General features: G+C 41.6%; 3 protein-coding genes across 6 annotated transcripts in view; 2 read left to right on the plus strand and 1 right to left on the minus strand.

Moving 5' to 3' along the window:
• Positions 1 to 6,110, plus strand: part of BBOF1 (basal body orientation factor 1) — a 41,154-nt gene extending 35,044 nt beyond the window's left edge. For all 4 annotated transcript variants that reach the window (XM_038545253.1, XM_038545252.1, XM_038545250.1 and 1 more), the window contains one exon: positions 4,968 to 6,110. In XM_038545253.1, coding sequence (XP_038401181.1) covers positions 4,968 to 4,979 — 12 coding nt within the window. In that variant the 3' untranslated portion in view covers positions 4,980 to 6,110. The remainder of the gene's footprint in view (positions 1 to 4,967) is intronic.
• Positions 355 to 23,925, minus strand: ALDH6A1 (aldehyde dehydrogenase 6 family member A1). Its single transcript, XM_038545249.1, has 12 exons — positions 23,584 to 23,925; positions 13,807 to 13,863; positions 12,735 to 12,809; positions 12,397 to 12,558; positions 12,072 to 12,150; positions 11,357 to 11,659; positions 9,356 to 9,477; positions 7,396 to 7,585; positions 7,009 to 7,190; positions 5,465 to 5,644; positions 5,103 to 5,201; positions 355 to 2,379 (listed from the first exon to the last, which is right to left on the minus strand). The coding sequence occupies exons 1-12, from the start codon at positions 23,629 to 23,631 to the stop codon at positions 2,275 to 2,277; spliced, it is 1,602 nt and encodes a 533-aa protein (XP_038401177.1). The 5' UTR covers positions 23,632 to 23,925; the 3' UTR covers positions 355 to 2,274.
• Positions 23,864 to 26,189, plus strand: part of LIN52 (lin-52 DREAM MuvB core complex component) — a 111,385-nt gene continuing 109,059 nt past the window's right edge. The window contains exon 1 of the mRNA XM_038545260.1: positions 23,864 to 24,229. Coding sequence (XP_038401188.1) covers positions 24,199 to 24,229 — 31 coding nt within the window. The 5' untranslated portion in view covers positions 23,864 to 24,198. The remainder of the gene's footprint in view (positions 24,230 to 26,189) is intronic.

The following is a 26,189-nucleotide window of genomic DNA, read 5'->3' on the forward strand; positions in this document are numbered from 1 at the left end:
AGCCTATAAATTGCCTTTTGAAATATAGCCTAGCCAAAATATGTACTAGCTTTTTTTTTATAAAAGATTGTATTTATTTATTCATGAGAGATACAGAGAGAGCGAGGCAGAGACACAGGCAGAGGGAGAAACAGGCTCCATGCAGGAAGCCTGACGCGGGACTCAATCCCAGGTCTCTAGGATTATACCCTGGGCTGAAGACAGTGCTAAACCGCTGAGCCACCGGGCTGCCCTGTACTATCTTTTATGTAAAAATAAATATAAGGGCCACATAACTCGCTTTGAATAGAGTTGGGAAGTCTGAGTCCCTAGAAGCAAGGGACAAAGGCATTATGAAAAAACAAAAAAGCCAGGTTTTCTTTTTAGGAGCTTTTTATTGATAATCAGTACAACATAGGATCTGAGAAATTTCAAATAAGGCAGCATCAGAGCAAAAAGAAAATAAAATACTAAATTTTTAAGCTGAATATAACTGCAATTTTTTTCCATCTAAGAAACAAACTCTTTCTTCTAAGTGGCAAATAGCTAGCCAAATGAGTTGATTCCAATTAGAGCAACATAATTCTGATGAGCCAGTATTTAAAAAAAAAAAGTGATTTCCCTTAAATATAAGGAAAATTTAGGAATCTCTGGGATTATATTTAATTCCACTTGGAATTTAGACAATATGACCTTTCATTCAACCCAGCCTGCAGTCGTTGGATTGGATTAAATATCACTATCAGTTGCCAGCTGTGATAAGTAGAGATATAACAAAGGGTATTCTATTACCAAATAAAAATTTTTATTACCTCATGTTTAGGAAGGCAAATCAAAAAAAAAAAAATGACCCACTAGGGTCATAAATACATTTTATTAAAGTTCCAATCACCTTAAATGATTGAAGATTCTGACATTTCTATATAGTAGTGGTAGTAATAAGTTTAAAATCTACACAGTGCACAAATTTTTTCCAAGTTTTCACTATCCTTAATCACTGAATCACTGCCATGGGGCAGATTAGCATAATCTAAGTGAGTAATGAGGAAACAGAAAAATAAATGACCTATGTCTTCTGGCTGAGGACCAGAGATTATTCTCTCAGAGCCAGGAGCTTTCTCCTACTTCTCCTAGTACACTAGGTAAAAACTGTATCAGAAAAGACTGATTCAATTGAAAATCTATTTTTTTTAGCTCATCAATTTCTGACTTAAAGTTCAGCTATATCAAAAGGAACAAAAGGCATAAAGACATTTGAATTAATGGTAGCCAAAGAATTTGCCAAAGCATTTCTTTTTTACTATTTCATACCCTGAAGAGCCTTGAAATTTCTTAGGGCCCAATCACTCTACATTCAGGGTTCTTTCATTAAAAATTATCACTAATGAGAAATGCAGGCAAGGTAAAAGAACCTAAAAAAATTCGGCAAGTAATATCTGGTTATACTTACTTAAGGCAAGAGTCTTGCACACTTTCATAGCTGGAATACTCCTTGATTTCTGGGCCTAAAAAACTTTTGAAATAGTTTTCTAAAAAAAAAAAAACAATAACTCCATTTGCACCCGAATTAATGACTGAAACATTATTGATTGTTGAAGCCAAATCTGAAATTTAACACTTGGTACACACCACAAAAAGTTGATTTATCCAGTGAGTACTGAGGTATCCTTGAGAAGTGATTTTAGAAGCAGGAACAGTGACGATGATGGATTAGTGGTCATAAATCACTAGGACAAAGTGGCATTCATCGAAAAAGAAAGCAGTTGTCACAACTGTGGGATAAGTAGAAATGGATTATGTCCTGTGTAGTGTGGGTTAAATGAGAGGCTCAGGAAAGCTTGGCAGAGGGGTCTCCCCCCACTGCCATTTATGGAGGGCTGTGTTTGAGGAACAACCAAAGGGTGAATTATTTCTGTCCTATTTCCCCATCCAAGAGGTCCTCTTCTAGTTACTGGAAGATCTTCTTTCCATACACTAATCTTCCCTTCCTTCAAGTCATCAGAAAAGGGGAGAACTTCTAGAAAATAGGTCTCAGTTCTCATACCATGTAAGCATTTCACAGTTACAAAAGCTATCTCAGAAGCTGAAGTAAGAAGAGCAAGTGAAAATCTGGTTTCAGAGTTACAGTAGGAGTCTCCTAGAGCTACGTTGCATGGGTTTGATGGTCTTGAGAAAAATTTTAGTTACCAGGTATTCCAGTCCTAGGAATCTGACTTGAGCAAAGTCGGCAAATAAAGTTGGTCAAGAATATAGAGAGATTACTCAGGGTGGACTGAGTCTAGAACAAACTTGTTTCTAACGGCCCATGGTAGGCATGACTACGGCAGGTGAGGAAAGAGTGGCATCTTCTTCTTTCCACTGAGAAGTGATGGTCTTAATCTGTGTGTAGAATTGGATGCCCTAAAGAGAACAAAGGGGGAAAAAATAGAGGTAGCATATATTCCTGGGGGTTTCATGATTTTTCTTTGAATCAACTTTTGAAGGAGGTGCTGAAAAGTGCTACTCACATTCCCACTTGAGGAATTGGTGCACCCAAAATCCAACATATTGTTCATTAGATCATCTATCTAAAACATTTAGCATAATACCTCCCACAGAGTAAATAGTCAAACCCTAGCTATTATTGTGTTGAAACTAGTCAAGAGGATCTAAGTGGAAAAATTGAACAATGTAATTTATTAAACTCACAGTTCATTCTGTTCCTAGGGCTTAAAGTCTTGTGCTCTCAGGTCTTGGAACATGGCTCAAATCCTGCCTCTCTTCCTTATCAACTGCCATGTAACTTTGGGCCTTAACTGTTATCTATGGCCCAGCATAGCGTTGCTGTGAGGAGAAAATGAAATAACCTACAAACATCCTAGCAAAGTAACTGCTATTCAATAATTGTTAGTTTTTCTCTCAGGAAGGAGAGAAAAACTAACAATTAGGGATGAAACACATGCTATTTCTGACAACTGTCAGTGATAAATAGCTCTATATCTGATGTAATAAAATCCATAACATCTTATAAATCTAAAGTAAAATGTCTGATATTACTCAAAATCACTTCCAAATCATGTATAATGTGAACCAAAAAAATTCAGCATATTTAAGACTATATATATATATATATATATATATGTATATAAACTATATATATATAGTTTATTTTGTAAGATTAGGTTTGAGTGAAAGAGAATAGACTGATAAGAGCTAAGACAAAAAATACTAGCAAGCTAGGGGCCCCTGGGTGGCTCAGTCAGTTGTGTCTGACTCTTAATTTCAGCTCAGGTCATGATCTCAGGGAGGTGGGATGGAGCCCTGCACTCTGTGCAGAGTCTGCTTGTCCCTCTCCCTACCCTTTGCTGCTTCCCTACTCCTCTTAATTACATATATACATACATACATACATAAATATATATAAATATATATATACATACATATATACATACATACCTAAATAAAATCTTTAAAAATACTAGCAAGCCAAAAAATACTAGCAATACTACTGCTAGAAAAACATTACACTAGCTTGATCAAAGTACTCTTCTAAAATTATTTGACAAAATCTGGACCATGGTACTTTATTGAAAAAAACTGACAGATTATTACCTACTTTCAAGTTTTTTTTCCAGGATGCAAAATAGCAATTTGATCACCTAAGAATTTAAGACTTCAAGCTGTATATGGGGTCAGTCTTTTCCTTCAACCAGAATGACTTACAGTAATTAAACCAAAACAGGGGAGAAAAAAAGCAATAGTTTTACTCTGCTTCCCTGGAAAGAAATTTTTTTTTTTAAGATTTTATTTATTCATGAGAGACACAGAGAGGCAGAAATACAGGCAGAGGGAGAAGCAGGCTCCCTGTGGGGAGCCTGATGCGGGACTTGATCCCAGGACCCTGGGATCACGACTTGAGCCAAAGGCAGATGCTCAACCACTGAGCCACCCAGGTGCCCCTGGAAAGAAATTTTTCTTAATAGTATCAAACTAGTCAATTACACAAAAGCTGTGACTAATGCACAAAGTGAATAAGCTGCCTCCAAAAAACCAAAATGTTTTCTTAACCAGTTAGTCATACTATTACATTCTGCTATGCAATATGCACTGTTAATTTTTAATTGAACTATAAAAGAGATCTGTATAGAAAACATGTCATTTAATTACTGAAGGTTCCAAAATGGCTGTATTACTATGGAGCTACAAAGAAGTTCCACTCACCAATTTGTTCAACACATATTTGAGCACTTGGCTCTGTGCCAGATACTACAGTTAAGAAGTAAATAATAATTATGGTGTGATGAGGACTTCTTATCATGGCTTACACAGCCCGACGGGACTTCCCTTGCCTATCTCTGTATCTTCATCTCACTCTCTGTGCCCCTGCTTATTTCTGCTCTTTGAAATTGCTGTGCTTCTTCCTGCTTTAGGACATATGTACCTGTTAAAGGATGTGGGGATAGTGATTTAATCTTACTAATCTTATGAAATATATAGGTACTAATGTTATTCTCATTTTATAGATAAGAAACTCGAGAGACGGTGCATTCTCCCAAAGTCACACAGTTAATAACTGGCGGAGCTGGAATGTGAAACCAGACCATTCAGTTCCAGATCTCCTTAATTTTTCTTGTTCAGTGATGTATTTATAGTGCCTAGAATAGGGTTTGGTACAAAGAAGGTGCTCAGGAAAATTCTTGTAAATGAATAACTTACAAGAGAAAAATGTGCAATGGGAGCACACGATGGCATATCTAACCTAGCTTCAAGGAAGGAGGGTGGTAGTGGTCAGAGGTGATTTTCTGGAGGAGTCCATGCTTTAAACTTAGACAAGATAGATGATTGTTAGATGAAAAAAGGGAGGTAGGAGGAGAGGATCTCAGACAGAGGAAAGGATATACATAAAGGCTTGGACTTCCTCATGTTCTTTCCCCAAAATCTTGCTGCCCTGAGGTATTCAGGAAGCAGCAGCTTTGGCAAAATTTTGTTACTTTTTAAATTTCTTCTAGGGGACCTCCTGACAAGCACTATTGAACAGTGTATGACCCCACAGAAGCTACTCACAGATCCTTCCTTGCAGAATCCTTGTTCCTGAATATGTTCAAGAAACTTTCTTAGAAGAAAAAACGTTTTCTTACAATTACCTGTTTGCCATAGAAATTGGTGTCTCCCCTGAAGGAAGATCGAGAGCCGGTGAATGAGAACATTGGCAAAGGCACTGGAATAGGGACATTCACCCCCACCTAAAGCAGAACAAATCCACAACAAATAAAAGGACTCAAACAAAGGAACTCTCCATCTAGAAGCACAAATGCCTGACATCAGAGAGACCAATTTTAAATACCCTAACTTCTACCCCATCTTGCATCCCATGAACTTTGATTCCTAAGGAAGAAATGGGGCATTACAGGAAATCAGAGGGGCGGTGACTAATCACTTTACCACCTCCCTTAGGTAGGAAACAGTACATGGCTACAAGAATCTCCTAAAAATCCTGTTCACAAACCTGTCCAACATCCACCAGGTGGGAATATTTTCGAGCAGTGGCTCCATTGGTGGTGAAGATGGCAGTTCCATTTCCATATGGATTGCTATTTACTATCTTGATGGCTTCATCCAAAGTGTCTGTCTCCAGAACCACAAGAACTGGACCAAAAATCTCCTCTTTGTAACAGGTCATAGTTGGCTGTCAGGAGAGATGCATCCAGAAAAGTTAGTATTTGATGCTTATCTGGTACTTTATTACCCACTGTTTATATGGACAGCTTTCATGTTAGGAATCTCTCCATTTTTAAACCACCTTTTTAAAAAAGTCCTTTCTTGCTGTGTTCCATCTTCAAGCTGTAAACCAATAAACAACTTGAAATTCCTATTAACTATAAATACACTCCTGTCCTTTAAGCACTGTAGTTTTAGGTCCCATGACCCATCACCGTTTTCCTCTTTATACCTGTAAAACCTGTTTACACAATTGTTATCTTACTGATAGGTTACATGAAATTCATTTTTCATAAATCAAATATATATCGAAAACACCACAGGAGAGTGTTTCTGTGCTAAACTTAGCTGTGGTAAGTTTCCTTTGCTTCTCAAATGAGTCTGTATAATTATATTTTGATACAGGTCACATTAAACATTCAAAACATCCTTCACCACTGCAACTAGTCAGTGTGTTTGTTGCTAATAAGTGGGTTTTTCTCCTATGGTTCTATGACAAGAGGCTTCTTAATCTCTACTATACTTACATTCAACTCTTAATTATTCAGGATTATAGTAGGATTAGTGGGGACATATGAATTTCAAAAAAAGCCTCCTAACCTCAATTTATTTAGTCATTAATTTTAGCTGAGAGACTTGCAGAGTTTCGATAAATAAAAATTGAGATCAATTCTTTTTCATATCTTTCTGGCGAAGATGCAACTAAATTTGGGGTGCAGAGTAGATGCTCAATAAATATTGGGTGATTGATTATTGATGGAGACACTGCAATAACTATAAGCTAGATAGCAAGGAGCAGGAAGAGAAAAACATTAAGTAAGTAACAAAAGATAGGGTTGGCAAAATACAGCCTATGGGCTAAATGTGGCTTGCTGCTTGTTTTTGTATAGCTGACAAGCTAAGAATGGTTTCAGTATTTTCTAAATGGCTGCAAAAGAAATCAATCATGACATGAAAAGTTATTTGAAATTAAAATTCCATTGTCTATAAATAAAGGTTAATTTAACAGCCAGACAACATTAATATGCTTTCACACTAAAACGTCCATAGTGAGTAGTTGTGACAGAGACTGTATATCCTTGCAAAGCCAAAAATATTTACTATCTAGCCCTTTATGGAAAGTTTGCCAGCCATTGGTATAGTGGAAGGAGGTTGGGAATCAGGATAGGAGGCTCATTCAGACTCAAGGTAAAATAACTGAGGAATACCAGCAAGAGACAAAGACTCAGTCATTAAATGGCTTCGTTTATAAATTGGAAGGATGAGATTCCATAGCTCCTAAAATGCTTTTAGTGCTCATATTTGTGAAATAAATAACCCAGAGTTGTTCACCTTGACATTTGAGATGATGGTTGGTCCAACAAAGTTGCCGTTTTCATAGCCTTTCACTTTAATTTTTCGACCATCAAGAAGAATAGATGCTCCTTCCTTTGTTCCACTATCAATCAGATTACAGACTCGCTCTTTGGCCTGGGGGGTTATCAGAGGGCCAAGATCAGCTCCAGGTTGGTCTCCTGTAAAACAACATAAAAGTAAGATCTTCATTATAATAAATTATGACTGTCAACTAAAGATGATTCCAAATGGCAAGTACAGTGGAAAGAGAGGCAATGGTTAAAGAGTCAACATGCTTACTCCCATTGATCAGGCCAATGCTCAAACCAAGAGCTTAATGTCACAGATGCAAAGTCTAAAGGAGCCAGGCAGATAACTGATTACCTGCATTGACTCTCAGGTTTTTGGCACGCTCCACCAACTCTGGCAGCCATTTCTTAGCTTCTCCTACAAGGATTGCTGTGGAAAGAGCCATGCAGCGCTGCCCCGCAGCTCCAAATGCTGCCCCAACCAGCTGGTTCAGGGTATTTTCCTTATTGGCATCTGGCATGACTACTCCATGGTTCTTGGCTCCCTAAGGAAATACAGAAAGTACATGAATCCCCCTTGGCAAAATTCAGTTAGGCTAAGAAAATAAGCAAAGAATCTGAGATTTCAAATGGGAATTTAAGGAAAGAGAGAATATACCCTTTGTTGCTTTGAGGCTAGATTTATTATCATTTTGATACTGCTAAAGTCTTGGTAGCACAGAGCGAATCTCCAGGTTACTTTTTTTCTACTTCCTTAGCTGATAAGCTGATATGTGTTTATTTAGATCAAAACCATTACCAAAAAGCATAACAAAACCTCCAGTCACAAACTGACAAGCTAAGTACTGCATCCAGAAACCAAGAATAACTCCCTTCTCTTTCCTAAATTAGACAAGAAATAGTCTTGACTGCTGGGATTTCCAATTATATGAATAGTGATGTAAACAAAGAGCTTGCCAGTAATAATGCCAGTGGCCAGCTGAAAGGTGAACTAGATGGACCTTTTGAATACACCACTTCAAGAACCAAGAACCAAGAGGTTCCCCAAATTGACTTGCTTCCAGATGCATAGCCTCATGAAACATAGCTACGTAAGATAACATGGTCATGTCCATGCATGTTTCTAGATACAGTAGTCCCCCCCCCTTTTCCGTGGTTACACTTTTGACAGTTTCAGTCACACAAAATCAACTGAGGCCTGGAAGCAGATGATCCTCCTGATGCTGTGGCACAACATCACCACCTCACCTTGTTTCATAATGTAAGCATTTTATCATCTCACATCATCATCATCATAAGGGTGAATAAAGTATAATAAGACATTTTGAAAGAGAAGCCATATTGTTACAGTGTATTGTTAAGATTGTTCTATTTTATTATTATTAATCTCTTACTGTGCCTAGTTTATAAATTAAAATTTGTCATAGATACATATGTATAGGAAAAAATATAGTATACATGGAATTTAGTACTATCCAGTTTCAGGATCCACTGGGGGTCCTGGAAGACATCTCCCAGAGATGAACAGGGACTACTGTACAACTGTAGTGGAGTCCATGAATAGATACCATGTCTGCTACTTAATTTTATCCCATTACACATAGTATATTATTAGACACAGAATATACTCAGTAAATATGTCGTGAACGGGTAGGGACTTAAGTCAAAATGGCCAAGACATTTAGCCATGAAAAGAAATAAGTAGGCATATCAGAAGCAGGTTCCAAGCCTGTGCATAGGTGGCTATCCTTTCTGCAACATTAACCAAAGGGTGAGAAAGCGGTAATTGAACTTTATATTTACTATCAAAGAATTAATATGTATTAGGCAAGGAGCTAGTAAGAGAAGAGCAAACTGCAACCAAGGAAACCACACTCACATACAGGGATATTTGGCTCTTTCTAGTACCTTAGATAGCTTGGACTCTCAGGCAAAGCGTATCTTTGACATTATAGTAGTTAGGATATGCCTTGACAGGAAGGAAAGATAAAGCACTAGAAAGCATGGTATGAAGGAAGATACAGGGCCAGAACCAGAATCCAGCTGTTACCTCTAAAGCCCAAAGCATTTGAATAACATTCTTAGGGAGAAAGGTGCCCTTTGTGATCAAGATTAGGTGTATAGGATAAAAAGGTAATGAAAGGGACTTAGGATAAAACTCATCACAAGGTTCATGGCTAAAGGTTCATTCAGGATGAACTGGAAATAAAAATACACTGGCATTAGAGTGGGAAATAGCCCCTCTGTTGAAGAGCTGTCTGTAGGTAATTTCAATACATATAACAGATTTAGGGGAAAAAGGAACAGGAAGTCACCATATTGGCTTGAACTCTCTTGCCATGTCGCGACCCTCTCTCGAAGATATACTCTCCTGCCTGGTTGGATCCCACGAAACTGATTGCTTTGATATCCGGATGATCACAAATAAAGTTTACAGCTTTAGGAAGAAAATAAATGATTACTACAAAGGAACAAATAGCTGTGGGCTTCTCAACATGGCAAATTTCCCCTTTCCCATTGCTGTGAATGAGAAGCTTCCATACTTTTATTTTTCTATTCTAGATTCCAATTTTGAAGTTCTTTCCATCTCTTAAATTCTTTAAAAAAATGTTTTTATTTATTTTATTTGCGAAAGAGAGAAAGCATCCATGCATGTGTGTGCATGCACATGAGGGGGGCGGGCAGGGAGAAGAGGAAAGGGATGAGGTTGGGGAGGAACCCCAAGCAAACTCCCTGCTGAGCACAGAGCCCAATTCAGGGCTCCATCTCACCACCCTGAGATCATGACCTAAGCCAAAAGCAAGAGTGAAGGGGTGGGGATGGCCTGGGTGATGCAGTTGTTTCAGCTCAGTTCATAATCTCAGGGTTGTGATATTGAGCCCCACATCAGGGTCTGCACCAGCACTTTCTCCTTCTGCCCTTCCTGCTTGTGTTCACTCTCTATCTCAAATGAATAAAAAAATCCTATTCATTTCTGAGGTGGGGTGGGGGGGAGAGAGCAGAGGGAAGGGGCAGAGGGAGAGGGAGAAGTAGACTCCCTGCTGGGCAGAGAGCCTGATGTGGGACTCGATCCCAGGACCTGGAGATCCTGACCTGAGCTGAAGGCAGATGCTTAACCATCTGAGCCACCCAGGTGCCCCTAAAAAAGTCTTTAAAAACAAAAACAAAAATTCCTGTTTTCCTCCAAAATAGCAGCTTTTATTTTTTTTTTTAAAGATTTTTATTTATTTATTCATGAGAAACACAGAGAGGCAGAGACAGAGGCAGAGGGAGAAGCAGGCTCCATGCAGGGAGCCCGATGTGGGACTTGATCCCAGGACCGCAGGATCACGCCCTGAGCCAAAGGCAGATGCTGAGCCACCCAGGTGTCCCAAAATAGCAGCCTTGGGCAGCCTCGGTGACTCAGCAGTGTAGCGTTGTGGCGCCTTCAGCCCAGGGCCTTTTAATACTCAAGTTGTCCTTTAAGAATGTGGTATGTCCTTAATTGTCACTATATAACCAGGACTCTGGTTGCCACTCTCATACTACTGTGCCCTCATGGGAGCAGCAATATAGCTTAGTATTTAAAAGTAAAAGCCAGGGAACTCTGGGTGGCTCAGCGGTTTAGCGCCTGCCTTCAGCCCAGGGCATGATCCTGGAGTCCTGGGATCAAGGTCCGCATCGGGCTCCCTGCATGGAGCCTGCTTCTCCCTCTGCCTGTGTCTCTGCCTCTCTCTCTCTCTCTCTCTGTCTCTCATGAATAAATAAAAATAAATAAATAATAAAAATAAAAGTAAAAACTAGAGTCAGCTTTCCTGGGTACTTGGCTTTGATAGTTTCTAGCACTGTGACTTTGGGCAAATTACTTAATTTCATTATGCCTCAGTTTTCTTACCTGTAAAATGGAAAAACATTACCTACTTGAGGGATTGTTATAAAGAATAAATGAGATAATATATGAAAGGCACTAGAAACAGTACCTAAAACACAGAAATGCTTTTTAAGTGTTAGCTATTACTACATGAATTAGAATGTCTTTAAGATCTAGAAATTTTCTCAATATTGAAGAGAAAACTTTATCTTTTATTTGGGTCTTGCCCTAATCCAGACTTCTTTGTCCCAAGGTGTTCTGTAGGGCAAGAAGCATTGCTACTCCTCAATTAGTTACTTTAGCATAGAGATGGCAAACAGTCAACACACATTATCTTCAAACACGGAGATTACTGTTAGTAAATCCCTTCTTCCCTAGGTTCCTCATCCTAAAATATTCCTTTGCCACTCAACACCTTGATTTTTTTGGTAGCCAGATTAAATGCCATGTACAGAAGGGCAGTTACCTTCATGTTGTCCATGGATGATATTCAGTGTCCCATCCGGGGCACCAGAGTCCTGGAGCAGCTTAGCAAGAAGCATGCTTGCTCCAGGAACTCGCTCTGATGGTTTCATCAGGAAGGTATTTCCACACACCATGGCCATGGGAAACATCCAAAGAGGGATCATGGCAGGAAAATTGAATGGAGCAATGCCTGCACATACTCCCAGCGGCAGACGGTAGGAATAAAGGTCCATATCTTTGGTGATGGATGGCATGGTCTCTCCCAGCATGAGAGATGTCACACTGCAGGCATGCTCGACCACCTCTGGAACAGAGAAGTAGTCAGACCACCAGCTCTCCACTGTGTACTACTTAGCTTCGTCATATTCTAGTCATTCCTGAGGATAAAGAATGGCTCAGGCCAATGACACAGGGAAGAAACCTTGATTTGCCCTTCCATGTGAAGGGGATGTACAAAATGAGATTCTCCAAATGGAGGGGAAAAAGAGAGTGAAATGCATGTACCTACTGGAAGATCAAGTAAAATAAATGAAGCAAACTATTTTCTATGTACCTGAGAAGTATTGTTATTTCCCACAAGTATTAAAAAAGATGTTATGGGATAGCAAAATCTACCTGGAAGAAGCAACCTCCCATTCTGAGATCTTTGCCTCCTATCTTCCCTTTGCTCTTTCCCAAAAGGTTCCTGAACTCCCAAAGAGGGACTCCCAGCTTACGAAGGCCTCGGAATACATCTCCTTCTGCATCAGCGAGGGTCTTCCCTTGTTCCAGTGTGATTAACTTGGCAATTTCTTTCTAGAGAAAAAGCACACAAATAGAAACCAATGCAAGGATGTGCATTGGTTTTAGTTCTTAGGTAGCCAAGGAAGAACAAAAAAGTACAAGAAGTAGTACAAGGGAGAAGTAGTATAAGGGAGAAAGCCATGATCTATGACTTTCTGGATTATAGAGTTAACGGAGAGCAGCTGAAAGGGCTTCTGTGCAGGTGTGACAAGTATCCTAGGCAACAGTTTGGAAAATGACACCATTCTAATTTCTTACCAAGTTTTCTTTAATGAGTTGTTGATAGCGGAGCAGGACCTGCTGGCGGCTTAACACAGAAGTGTCTGCCCATGCAGGAAAAGCACGTTTGCAAGAAGTAACGGCTGCATCCATTTCAGCCTTGGTGGCCTGAGGAACCCGACCAATGACCTCATTGGTGGCCTGATGGGAAAAAGCAGCACATCATCTTTTGCATCATCATCACCTTCTCCATTTTTCATCTAGTCACAGGGGCAGCATTATGTACTTCACATGACACACACCCAGGTTCCTAACTTCCCACCACATTCCCAGAATTCTGGACTAGTCAGTTTAAATCCCAAAGCAGCTTTGCTTACTGGGTTGTGGATGTCAATCCATTTGTCACTTTTGGATTCAACAAATTTCCCATCAATGAAGAGCTTTACAGTTGGCTGGAAAATAAAAACCCCACAAAACTTTATATTAGTTCATTGCTTCTCTCTCCTTCACAAAGAGGAAGGAATTCAGGGTTGATAAATGAATCATCTGTTCTCTAGAAATGTTACCACAAGGAAAGAGATACATGGTGTACTTGTCTATAGCCTTAAGATGTGGCTGAGCCTCTATTATGATCTCTCTTGAGAAAGGAAACTTTCTTGATAATCAGTGTGGAACTTTACGTCACTATGAGGCTTACACTAAAAAAGTAGTAGCTTCTGTGTTAACAAAGACTAGCTCGTAAGGCTTGTTGGCCAGCTGACTTTCTAACCTCTCACCATGGGCATGTATTACCTTTGTGATAAAAAGTTGTTTTGTTTTTTTAATATTTTTGTGTGTAGTTTTTCTAAGAAGTAGCTTGCTTACATTAAATTTTCAGAGGGGGCTGTGGACTAAAAAATGTGAAGGACTACTGTGTTACAGTGTGTGCTTATAGATAAAAAGGATTTTGAGCACCTATCCTTATTAGATTCTAGATACTGCAAATGGCTGACAGTTTTATAAAAACAACTTATAAAGATTGTGAAGAGGACAACTATCTGGCAGAATCAATAAAACCTCTAGAAGCCATGAAAATGTATTTTTTGACATAGTAATCTTACCTCAGAATGGAAATTATCTAAAAGAAGGGAAAAAACTATATAAATGTTTGCATTATAATATTGAAAAATTGAATCAATCTAAGTATTATATGGGAAAATTTTTAGTTAATTCTGGCTATATATATTTGGCAGAATATTATGCAGCCATTAAAAATAGTAAGTATAAAGAGCATTTTGCAATACTGAAAATGTTTATGACATAATTAAAATAATACTAGATAAGAAAACCAAGAGAGAAAATTTCACATATATTCTTGTCACAAATTTGTAAAGAAAGTAAATGGGAAAAATCCCAAAATTATACTGTATTCCTTCTTGGAAATCCAATTTCAGTGCCAAATAAACTTACCACTGAAGAAGAGAAGGAGTATGCTGGATACCAAGTGGAATTCACCTTGGAAGAGACCTGTGAGGTAAAAGAATGATTATTTTGATGAGAGCAGAAAATTATTAAAGACTTAGCAAATAGCTACTATATACTTAACATTACACTAGTTACTGTAGGTATATGGAAGAGGACTTGGTATTTGCTCTTAATGGTCATACAGTCTTTAAAGAGAAAATTAATGATCACGTCCTCAATTTCCAGAAGAGTCCTGATTTAAAAATGTTTTTTATTAGACCATATTTTCCTAATATTTGGCCTGAAAAATGTCATCACCACAGATCCTAATATGAAAATTCTTAGATGGTATTTAACACAACAGGTGTCATATGTCTGATAGTACATAACCAAGTGTCAAAGGTAGTATAATATGCCCATATAAATATTTATTTTTTTAAAGATTTTATTTAATTATTCATGACAGACAGAGAGAGAGAGAGAGAGAGAGGGGCAGAGACACAGGCAGAGGGAGAAGCAGGCTCCATGCAGGGAGCCTGACATGGGACTCGATCCTGGGTCTCCAGGATCAGGCCCTGGGCTGAAGCGGCGCTAAACCACTAAACCGCTGAGCCACCCGGGCTGCCCCCATATAAATATTTAAACACAAATGCTCATAGCAGTTGTAATAGCCCAAAACTTAGCAACAACCTAAATGTCCACTATTGAATGGGTGAATAGGGAACCTAATGAGGTATATCCATACACTAAAATAATACTCAGCAATGGAAAGGAACTATTATACATGCAATAACATCGATAACTACAACAATTATACTGGGTGAAAGAAATCAGACAAAACAGTACACACTGTACAATTCCATTTATATAAAACTAGAAAATGCAAATGAACCTATAGGGTGAGAAAGCAGATCAGTGGCTGCCTGGGGATGATGGAGGAAGTACAGAAGACAGAGTAAAAAGAAAACATTTTCTGATGGATATGTCCACTATCTTGATTGTGATGATGTTTTCACAGGCATATGCAAATATAAAACTTATCAAATGAAATACCCTAAATATGTACAGTTTATGTCAATTTTACTTCAAGAAAGCTGTTTTAAAAAATGCCACATGTAGGGATCCCTGGGTGGCGCAGCGGTTTGGCGCCTGCCTTTGGCCCAGGGCGCGATCCTGGAGACCCGGGATCGAATCCCACGTCGGGCTCCCGGTGCATGGAGCCTGCTTCTCCCTCTGCCTGTGTCTCTGCCTCTCTCTCTCTCTCTCTCTCTCTCTCTCTGTGTGACTATCATAAATAAAAAAATAAAAAAAAAATGCCACATGTACCTTATAGGAAAAGAATGTACTATATAGTTAAGATTTAATAGGCTATAATCAGCATGTTGGAGGGAGAGGGGTCAGTTACAATAAAATAATCCCTCATTTGTATATATGCTATGGAAGTTGTTTTAAGAAATATTCAAAGACAAATATATCAAATTCAGAAAACAAACATTTAGAATGGGATATAAAGGAAAACTGCAATCTAATAATCTTTTATCTTGTCTGAAGACAGACACATTAACCAAAGTGCTTAGGGCTAAACGAGGTACAAGAATTTGTGTTCTTGCAGCACCAACCAGGGGAAAGGATGCAGGTCCTTTGGGCCAGCAGACAATTCTTCCAAATGCCTCATCTACTTCCTCTCCCATTCCCCACAAAAACTTTCAAACCATCAATACTCTTCTGGAGCCCACCATGTCTTATTTATAGCAATGTTCCCAACACCAACATGTTACCTGCTACATAGTAGGTGTTTAATAAACATCTACAGTACAAATGAAAGGTCCACTGGATAGCTAACTGCCCCCACCCCAGACTAGGTTAGCAGCCAGTACTAACCCTATCAGGTTTTTCTGTCTTAGTTGTAATTGCCTGGGTATTTGTTGCCTAAAAGGCTGAAGTTTGGGCAGCCTGGTGGCTCAGCAGTTTAGTGACGCCTTCAGCCCAGGGCCTGATCCTGAAGACCCGGGATTGAGTCCCACATCAGGATCTCTACATAGACCCTGCTTCTGTCTCTGCCTCTCTCACTCTGTGTGTGTGTGTCTCTCTCATGAATAAATAAAATCTAAAAACAAACAAACAAAAAGGCTGAAGTTCCATTAAGGTAGGCACTACATCTGACTTGCTCACCTACTTTACAATTGTTATGGTCAAGATTGTCCCAATATGGAAAATAGCAAGTTGTTGGTGCTCATTCGATGTTACTCCTATATTATTATACTTTTTTTTAAATTTTTATTTATTTATGATAGTCACACACAGAGAGAGAGAGAGAGAGAGAGAGAGAGAGAGAGGCAGAGACATAGGCAGAGGGAGAAGCAGGCTCCATGCACCGGGAGCCGGACGTGGGATTCGATCCCAGGTCTCCAGGATCGCACCCTGGGCCAAAGGCAGGCGCTAAACCACTGCACCACCCAGGGATCCCCTATTATTATACTTTTTGCTCTCACTCCTTGCTATTTCAAAACTTTTCGTATCTCCTTACTATTATCTCTTATCTCCTTACTATCTCTATCTCCCTGCTACTTATTTGCTCTTATTCCTTGCTATTTTTTTTTTAAGATTTTTATTTATTCATGAGAGACACACACAGAGATGCATAGACATAGGCAGAGGGAGAAGCAGGTTCCATGCAGGGAGCCGGACATGGGACTCGATCCTGGGTTTCCAGGATCACACCCTGGGCCAAAGGCAGGCACTAAACCGCTGAGCCATCCAAGCATCCCAATTCCTTGCTATTTCAAAGCTTATCTCACTCCTTGCTATTTCAGAACTTACTCTCTTAAAATTTCCAACCCTGGGGACACCTGGGTGGCTCAGTGGTTGAGCGTCAGCCTTTGGCTCAGGGTGCAATCCCGCAGTTAAAAAAAAAAAAAAAAATTCTAACCCTACTGCTTCCCCTCTCTTAAGAGCTGACCTTTGTTTTTTCTACTTCAGAGGGATTGGAAACCATCAGATGAGAACTTTAACTTCCTACTAGCAAATCTACAAAACTGACCTATACCCATCCTTTTTTCCTCCCTTTCTCTCACTCTCCCTCTCTCTCTTTTAAAGATTTATTTACTTGTGTGTGTGAGAGAGTGCATGGTGGGGCAAGGAGGGGGAGAGAGAGAGGGAGAAGCAAACTCTCTGCTTAGAACAGAGTCTGGTGTGGGCCTTGATCCCAGGACCCTGAGACCATGACCTGAGTCACAGGCAGACATTTAACTGACTGAGCCACCCAGGCACCCCTTTTCCTCCTTTCTTCTTACAAGGGAGCAGGTAGCTAGCAAGCTCAGTGGGGAAAAAGTGACTGAAAGACTGAAGTGCACAACTAGTATCTGTGGACTAACTGATGAGGTTCCTCTGCACCTGTGCTCTAAAACCCACCTTTCCTGCCCCTCCCACCCAGACACATCAATTATCCTTTCTTTCCTGAAACTTAAACATCTCTCCATCCAATAGCAAGGATTCTCTTTGCTAATTACCTTTTATTTCCTCATTTCCCACGAACCCTTCAGTCTACTCCAACCTTCATGACCAAACACCAGTGACTTCCTACATCCCTTGGGTTCTTCCCAGTCTTCCTATACTTGATTTTTCATGCCCTTTTCACTTGTCTTCAGGGATGTCCTGTGTCTCTTCTGACACATCTCTGCCTTCTGTGCTGATTAGTCCTCTGCTACCTGGCCACTATCTATTTAAATTCAAGGTTTTGTCCTAGGCTGCCTTTTCCTATTCTGCACATTCTCCCTGGATGATTTCATCAACTCCTGTGGCTTGATGATCTAGATTCTGATGATGCCCAAATCTGTAGTTCTTAGCCAGCTCTTCCTCTTCAGATAACACCCACCCAACTGTCTTCACTATGCCTCTACCTTGGTGTTATTCAGGTACATATTGAAAAAGTGGAAGTCCTCACCTTTCTCTCATCAAGCTGCCTGGCTTTCTCTATCCCACCTTTCAGTGAAGGGGGCCACTATTCACCTAAGTTGCCCAAGAAGAAACCTGAATGTCACCACAATTCCTCCCTCTCTCTCCACAGTGAATCAAACAATTCCTGGCAATCTGTCCTCCTAGAAGTCCTTGGAACACAGACCTTTTTCTCTACCCCTCCTGCCATCCCCATAGTCTCTATCATCATTGTCTCTCACCTAGACTTAACTGTTTCCTAACAGATCTCTCAACCTCCAATCTTAAGCTTGCTGAATCTAGTTTCCTACCCTAAGCCAGTGAGGTTTTCTAAAACACAAATCTGGGCAGATTACTCTTTTTTTTTTTTTTTTTTAAAGATTTTATTTATTTATTCATGAGAGAGAGACAGAGACAGAAACACAGACAGAGGGAGAAGCAGGCTCCATGCAGGGAGCCTGACTGACTGGATCCCGAGTCTCCAGGATCACATCCTGGGCTGAAGGTGGTGCTAAATCATTGAGCCACATGGGCTGCCCAGGGCAGATTACTCTCTTGTTTAAAAAGCTCTAATGGCTTTCCTCTGTTTTTAGATAAAGACTAATCTTGATGTTGCTTAGAAGACTTCATCTCAAGTTTCATAGCTTGAAAGGCCTTTCCTCCTTGCTGTATATGCTCTAGGCATTTTGGAACATGTTTTGTGTTCTGTGTACATGCTGTCCCTTCTTGCCTGGAATTGTTTCATCCCATTTGCTTGGGTCTCTCCTACTCCTTAGCCTCTTACTTAGCCATCACTTTGGGTATCAGTGCAGGTCAGTTTTGTATGTCTGGTAGTAGGTAGCTGAGGGAGTTCTCAACTGATGGTTTCTGTAATCTCCAAAGTAGGAAAAGACAAAGTTAACTTCTGAGAGTGAAAGCAGAAGTAGCAGAGTCAGAAGCTTTTAAGTCAAAATATCAAGTCTAGACCAAGCACCTAATTATTAGGTCTCTCTCTCCTTAAAGATCACTAGATGGCTATGTCCTCAGCCCCTGACACCATTCCTGAAATAGAGTAAGCATTCAATAACATTTTTTGCAGAATGAAAGAATGAGTACTCACCAAGCAATCAGTTAGTATTATGTTTCATGCATACTCTCTTACAAGGCAGAAAATGTATAGATCAGCCAATGAGCATTCTAAGCCACTTAATTTTACTTTTTTACTTATACACAACTTCCCTGACATCAAGAGGGTATGAAAGGAACTGCATGTGGCATAACAAAACATTAATATAGAGTTTTTGACAGGTTGGGTCTCCTATCTTCATTTCTCAAGAAACACTCATTAGCACTGTTGCTGAAGAAAGTATCCTCTATCCAGTCACACCAAAATTCTTCCTCTCTTGGTGTTTATGTCATACTTGCTATTTCCTTTATCAGGCACTCCCTTGCACTCCCTTTTCCCTTTGGCTGAAGGTCTGTTAGTCTTGCAAAAGTCAAGCCTGGAGCGAATTCTTTTGGAATCTTTTCCTGAATGGACAGGTTGAGTTTGGGATAGTTTCCCTACACCCCTGCAGTTGTCTGTGCACTATCATTGCGTTATAACAGAGGAGTTTTCTTTTCTTTATTTATTCATGAGAGACACAGAGAGAGAGAGAGAGAGAGAGGCAGAGGGAGAAGCAGGCTTCATGCAGGGAGCCTGATGTGGGACTCGATTCCAGGTCTCCAGGATCAGGCCCTGGGCTGAAGGCGGCACTAAACCGCTGAGCCACTAACAGAGGAGTTTTCAGTGAGTGTTTTACTTACCTCTCCTTTCCCAAAGCCTGGGGACAGTGCCTGACACAAAAAGAGATACCAAAACTTAAGTCCTGAATTCTTAGCCCCATCAGTCACTAGCTGAAAGACCCTGGAGTGTCAGGTAATTTACTTAAGTGTCAGGTAATTTACTTCATTATAATCATGAATTCCAATCTTCACAAATATTCTTAAAAACCAGAAAGTGGTGGAGCTTGGCAGGTGGGGGTGGGTGGGCTGGGTGGCAGTCAGTAGAGCACCTACTCTTGGTTTTGGCTCAAGTCATGATCGCACAGGCATGAGATCAAGCCCCGCATTGGGCTCCATGCTCAGTGTGGAGTCTGCTTGAGAGTCTCCCTGTTCTTCTGCCCCTCACCCTACTTGTTCTCTCTCTCTTTCTCTGAAATAAATAAATCTTAAAAACAAACAAACAAACAAACAAACAAAAAAAAAACAAGAAGGTGGTGAAGGTGGGAAAGAATGCAAGTGTGATTGTAAACCCTGTACTCTTTAAAGCACATCTCAGAGGCAAATCACAGAGTTTCTTTAAGACTGGTTTTCTTGGGACGCCTGGGTGGCTTAGTGGTTGAGCCTCTGCCTTCAGCCCAGGCCATGATCCTGGAGTCCTGGGATCGAGTCCCACATCAGGCTCCCTGCATGGAGCCTGCTTCTCCCTCTGTCTGTGTTGTGTCTCTGCCTCTTTCTGTGTGTCTCTCATGAATAAGTAAATAAAATCTAAAAAAAAAAAAAAAGACTGGTTTTCTTATCTCTGAATATGAGTGATAAACCCATTGTAAGTTGAAAATGCATTTAATATACCCAACCTACCAAATGAACATCACAACTTAGCCTAGCCTAGCTTAAACATGTTCATGTTACATTAGCCTACAGTTGGGCAAAATCATCTAACACAATTACTATTTTATAATGAAGTGTTGAATATCTAATGCAATGAACTGAATACTGTTTCTGAAAGTGAAAAAAAGAATGATTGTATGGGTACAGAATGGTTATAAGTGTATCAATTGTTTAACCTGGTGATCATGTGGCTGACGGAGAGCTGCCCAGCATCCCCTCAAGACTATCATACTGCATTTCACTGGGATGCAAAGGGCATAAAAACTCAAAATTCCAAATACAGTTTCTACTGAAGGCATACTGCTTTCACACCACTGTAAAATCAAAAAGTTTTAAGTTGAGCTATCGAACATCAAGCACCATATGTACTTAAAATTACTGAAAACACAAGCTCTTTCCTTTATAGACCCTTTTGATGATGCTCTGAAATTCATGACTGTCAGAATCTAGACTACTTTATTTTTAGAGATTTTATTATTTGAGAGAGAGCAAGAATTAGATAGCAGGAGCAGAGGGAGGGGCAGAGGGAGCTGGAGAAGTAGGCTCCTGATGTGGGACTTGATCTCAGGACCCTGGGTTCATGATCTGAGTCAAAGGCAGATGCTTAACCATCTGAGCCACCCAGGCACCCCCTAGACTACTCTTTATCAGAGTTTCATGTTACAGTTGTTCCTATTTGGCTAAAGATTACCATTTCTGTTCTTTTTCAGGTCAACTCAGAAGTTTCTTCAAATGAATCAGAAAATAGTGTCTGTGTCCAAAATAAAGTGCATAGGAAGGATGATTCTTCTCCTTGATTTAAAGGACAAAATACGGGGATCCCTGGGTGGCGCAGCGGTTTGGCGCCTGCCTTTGGCCCAGGGCGTGATCCTGGAGACCCGGGATCGAATCCCACGTCAGGCTCCTGGTGCATGGAGCCTGCTTCTCCCTCTGCCTGTGTCTCTGCCTCTCTCTCTCTCTCTCTCTCTCTCTGTGTGACTATCATAAAAATAAATAAATAAATAAAAATAAAAAAAATAAAATAAATAAAGGACAAAATACTTTTTTTTTATTTTTTTTTTTAAGTAGGAAGAGGGTTGTGGAGGGGAGAGAGAGAATCTTAAGCAGACTCCAATCCCAGCATGGAAACTTGATCCCACAACCCTGAGCCAAAATGATTTGGATGCTTAACCAACTGAGACACCCAGGTATCCCAGGACAAAATATCTTCTTAAGGCTATTAATGACTCACTGTGATGGTGAGGAGGCAAAGGAAAAAAGTCAATTTTGGTAAAAGATTTCAAGGATAAGTTGGTAATGGAAATTATAGGGTAGAAACTTTGTATCTGTACTACTAAAAAAAAGATACTAGAAAAATAGAACTTGGATCACAGCAAGAAATAGATGAATAAAGCCAGACTAACAAACTCTTCCAGCCCCTTCTCTACGCTGTCCCTTTAAATAGCATTTTTTTAAAAAAATATTTTATTTATTCATGAGGGACACAGAGAGAGAGACAGAGAGAGAAGCAGGCTCCTTTCAGAGAGCTGGATGCGGGACTCAATCCTGGACCTCGGGAATCATGCCCTGAGCCAAAGGCAGACATTCAACCGCGGAGCCACCTAGGCAACCCTTTATTTATTTTTTTTAATTTTTTAAAAATTTATTTATGATAGTCACACACAGAGAGAGAGAGAGAGAGAGAGAGGGAGGCAGAGACATAGGCAGAGGGAGAAGCAGGCTCCATGCACCGGGAGCCCGACGTGGGATTCGATCCCGGGTCTCCAGGATCGCGCCCTGGGCCAAAGGCAGGTGCCAAACCGCTGCGCCACCCAGGGATCCCTAAGCATCCCTTTAAATAGCATTTAAACATGAACCTTTGCTGACTTTGCTAAGAATCTTAAAAATGTGTTAGTTTCTGCAGTAGAACTCACTGCAACCTGTAAGTATTAATATTATCTAAAAGTCCAGCAATATGGAGGAAGAAGTTCCCAGGTTGGACGTAACAAGTAAGAAGGGCAATGTTGTTTCTTGTAGGGTGGAGAATGTTTCTGGCAGTAAATCTTGCCTCCTAAGTCCTTGCTAGGCTGTGAAAACTGGGGAAGGACTATGAAGAGAGTTAGAAACCACAGGCCTCAGGCATGCAACTCCTGGTAGAACCTCTCCCCTTAGGCTAGCTTCAGAAAGGGCCTAATCCCCACCATGGGCAAGCGTTGAGGGTGTGTTGGCACACTAAGAGCTAACTTTGGGCTAGGAACTTAGAATTAACACTTCCTGTTTCTTTTTTTTTCTTTTAGATTTTATTTATTTATTCATGAGAGACACACAGTGAGAGGCAGAGACATAGGCAGAAGGAGAAGCAGGCTCCCTGCCAGGAGGCCTGATGTGGGACTTGATCCCAGGACCCCAGGATCATGCCCTGAGCCAAAGGCAGATGCTCCACCACTGAGCCACCCAGGCACCCCCCTTTTTATTTTCAATCACCTGTTTTAGAGATGCTTATCACTTCATTCTTCAATCATTTTTTTTTTTAAAGAGATGTTTAGTCCCTGGCATGTGCTTGGGACATCATGGTAGCATAACTATGCGTTATTTACCACCAACATGAATAATGTAACTTTGCTAAAGGTCTAACCAAGTCTTAGCAGGAAAAGGCCAGTCTACAGACCGTGGAAAATACAAAGAGGGAAAACAGCTCAGCGAATAGCTGCTTTGGGGGGGGGGGGGGGGAACCTGGTGTACGCTTTCTAGAAGGAGATTCAAAGTTCATGTACTGACCCTCCCCCTCATGTGCTTCCTTCCCTTACCATGGATTACAGACAGTGAGGTAGGGTGGGGGGAAGGGAAAAATCTGGTCGCTCTGGGCAGGAGAAGGTGACCAGAAGAGGGAATTTCTGGTGAGAGAGAGGTGACTGGCACGGAGGTGAAAGGGAGTCACGGTCAGGGAACGACAAGAGGTGCGGGTAAGAGTGATTGACTGCAGAGGCAGGCAGGGCCGAAGGAGCAGAGTGGGCCCAAGCCAGATAAGGAGAGCCTTCAGAGTAAAAGGGCAGCGGGCCAGGGGTGACAGTCCAGGATCCAACGAGGGCGGGTAAGAAGTGAGGGGCTGGGACAGGGGGGCCGCGCGCGTCCGGTGGGAACAGAAAGGTCGGCTAAGAAGTGGGGTTCTTTTGGCTTAGATTGTGGACGGAAAGGACGCAATTCCTAGCTTCGCGATCCCTCGGTCCCACGCTCACTCGCCTGCAGGATCCGTGCGCGCATTGCCGCCGCCGCCACGACCGCCGCCATGGTCCTCAGCCGCCTCTCACCCTCCTCTACGCGCCCCTACTGCGGGTGACTCCCCAGAAGCTCCAGGCCGCGCAGGCCTAGCCCCTCCATCCTGCCGCACCGCTTCATTGGTGGACGAGGCTATCTTTAGCCAATCACGCGCCCTAACACTTGACCCCACCCCTCGGTCCCAGCCTTGGAGACATGCGATTGGTCAGAAGGGGAAGAGCCCTCCCACCTCAGCAAATTCTGTTGGCGGAGGTAGGGCAGTGCCCCGACTTGGGTACTCAGTAATGGGCGCTCGGAGGAGACGCCCCCTAAACGGGAACCGCGATTGGCCACAGGGACGACCGCCACCCCACCCCCTCACCGAGGAGAGTAAATAAGACCCTGCAAGAGCTTCGCAGTCGCGCCACCTCGTCCACTGCGCGAGGGGGTGTGGCCAGCGCTGGGGGCGGGGCTAGGCAAAGATGGCCCTATGGGGCGGGGAAATGAAAAGAGGCTGCGAGCTGGCGATTGGGTCTCTGGGGGAGGGGCGTGGCTTATGGATCTCCGCTTTCCCGCCGACGGTTGGCGGTGTCACGTGACATGGGTTGGAAGATGGCGTCTCCCACAGACGGTAAGAACTGGCTTAGAGATCTTTAGGCTGCAACCTCCCTTGCTCCGCTGGGGACTTCCACTCTCTTGTCTGTCCCTCAAACTTACACTTTTTTTTTTCCTTGGGCTCCCACTCTTTACAGTTTTCCTTAGGATGCGAGTGCGTCCTCAAGCTCGCGGGTTCTTCACAGCACCTCCGGAGGTACCCGGTTTCCCCTCTGTGCACCAGGAGGGTGGAGGAGGGTGCGCACCCTAGTGTGGCCCATTCCAGGCAAAAGGACGAGGGTCGCTCTAGCCCTCTCTTAGCCCCATTTGGGTGAGGCAGAGCCGAGGAGGAGATGCTTCTAGGGTAAATGTGGTGCCTTAGTGAAAGCTTAGCTTTCCTCTTCCTAGGGCGCCCCATTGAAGGGTCGAATTTCTCCGTTGTGAGCATCTGAAACGATTCTCTCAAACCCTAGCTAGGGTTGGTGGCTGACCTCATCCCGGGATTAAGCCGCAGAGGAAAACCTGATACTCCTGTCTGTCTCACTAGATTGGGATGGTTGCCCTTTATTGGCCGCTCCCAGTGAGAGTCCGGAAGGAAGATGACAGACAATTGAGCTTTTCAGTGAGGTCATAATACTTATCTCATACTCTCTTGCTTCTGCTGCATGTGTTATTTCCTCAGTCTGAATGAGTGAACGATTTCTGTTTATATGTTGTCTAAGATGCAAGTCATTTCAGATAGCAGTTGATTTTGATATAATCACGTGCTTTTGCGCGCGGTTCTGTTAATTATGGTTTTGCAGTCATTTCTGAACTACTTAATTTTTGCTTCCACCGTCGCCATCCCCACGTCCATTTCATTGATATGTAGTTTTTCCTCCTCAAACACATTTCATGTTTGGAAGGAATCTTGGAAATTTCAGGAATAAAGCAATTGAAGCCAGGGGAGCTGTTACTGAGTTCCCACTCTGTGAAAGATGTAATACGAGGTGCTTTGGAAGAGGAAAAGATTAATCAATCACGTAAATGCTTTTGCACTTTCAGGTTTCATTTTATATATAATTTTTTTTTTTAAGAGAGAGCGTATGTGAGAGAGCGGGGGAAGGAGCAGAGGGGGACAGGGAGGGAGGAGGAAAGACTCTCAAGCCGACTCCACTCTGAGCTTGGAGCCCTACACAGGGCTCCGATTGACAACCCTGAGATCATGTCAGGTCTCATTTTAGATGTCACCTCTCAGAGAAGTTTCCCAGAACACAGTATCTAGAGTTGCCTCTCTTCACTGTTATTCACTATCTCGTTACCTTCATTGTCAGCGTAGTTATTCTGTTAACTTTGTCCCTTTCATACTGGTTTATAAATTCAAGTCTGTCTTGTTCATAGTTGGATCCCAGAGTTTAGCACAGGGTCTGGCAAACAGCAGACCATTTAGAATATATACCTAAATAATATATTAGTCTTAGGTTTTGAGTTTAACTTAATCTTAAGTTGTTGGTTTTTTTTTTTTTTTTTTTTTTTTTTTTTTTTTTTAGCACAGGTGCATACTGTATAAGAAATTATGGGTGTTCAGAGTCAAAAAAGAAATTCCTTGGGGCATCTGGGTGGCTCAGTTAGGCAGCCAACTCTTGATTTCCGTTCAGGTCATGATCTCAGAGTCCTGGGATTGAGTCACAATTGGGGCTCTATGCTCAGCGGAGAGTCGGCTTGAGGATTCTTTCTTGGCCCCTACACACACACACTCTCTCTCTCTCTCTCTTGCTCTCTAAGTAAATAAATCTTAAAAAGGAGAGAGAGATTCCTTCTCCTGACTGGATGCTCTCTCTCTCTCTCTCTTTTTAAGATTTTATTTATTTATTCATGAAAGAGAGAGAGAGACAGGCAGAGGGAGAAGCAGGCTCCATGCAGGGAGCCCGATGTGGGACTCGATCCCGGGTCTTCAGGATCACACCCAGGGCTGAAGGTGGCGCTAAACCGCTGGGCCACCGGGGCTGCCCTAGATG

Source organism: Canis lupus, chromosome 8, assembly GCF_011100685.1.
Source record: "Canis lupus familiaris isolate Mischka breed German Shepherd chromosome 8, alternate assembly UU_Cfam_GSD_1.0, whole genome shotgun sequence".
Lineage (NCBI taxonomy): Eukaryota > Metazoa > Chordata > Mammalia > Carnivora > Canidae > Canis > Canis lupus.

Excerpts from the sequence above, each read along its gene's own strand:
- ALDH6A1 (XM_038545249.1), bottom strand. The coding sequence starts at position 23,631 with ATGGCGGCGGTCGTGGCGGCGGCGGCAATGCGCGCACGGATCCTGCAG. Across the intron at positions 11,660-12,071 it reads AGATGTATTCCGAGGCCTTC|AGGTGGTCGAGCATGCCTGC; the intron begins GTAAGCTGGGAG and ends TCTCTGTTCCAG. Across the intron at positions 5,645-7,008 it reads CCATCATCTCAAATGTCAAG|CCAACTATGACCTGTTACAA; the intron begins GTGAACAACTCT and ends CTCTCCTGACAG.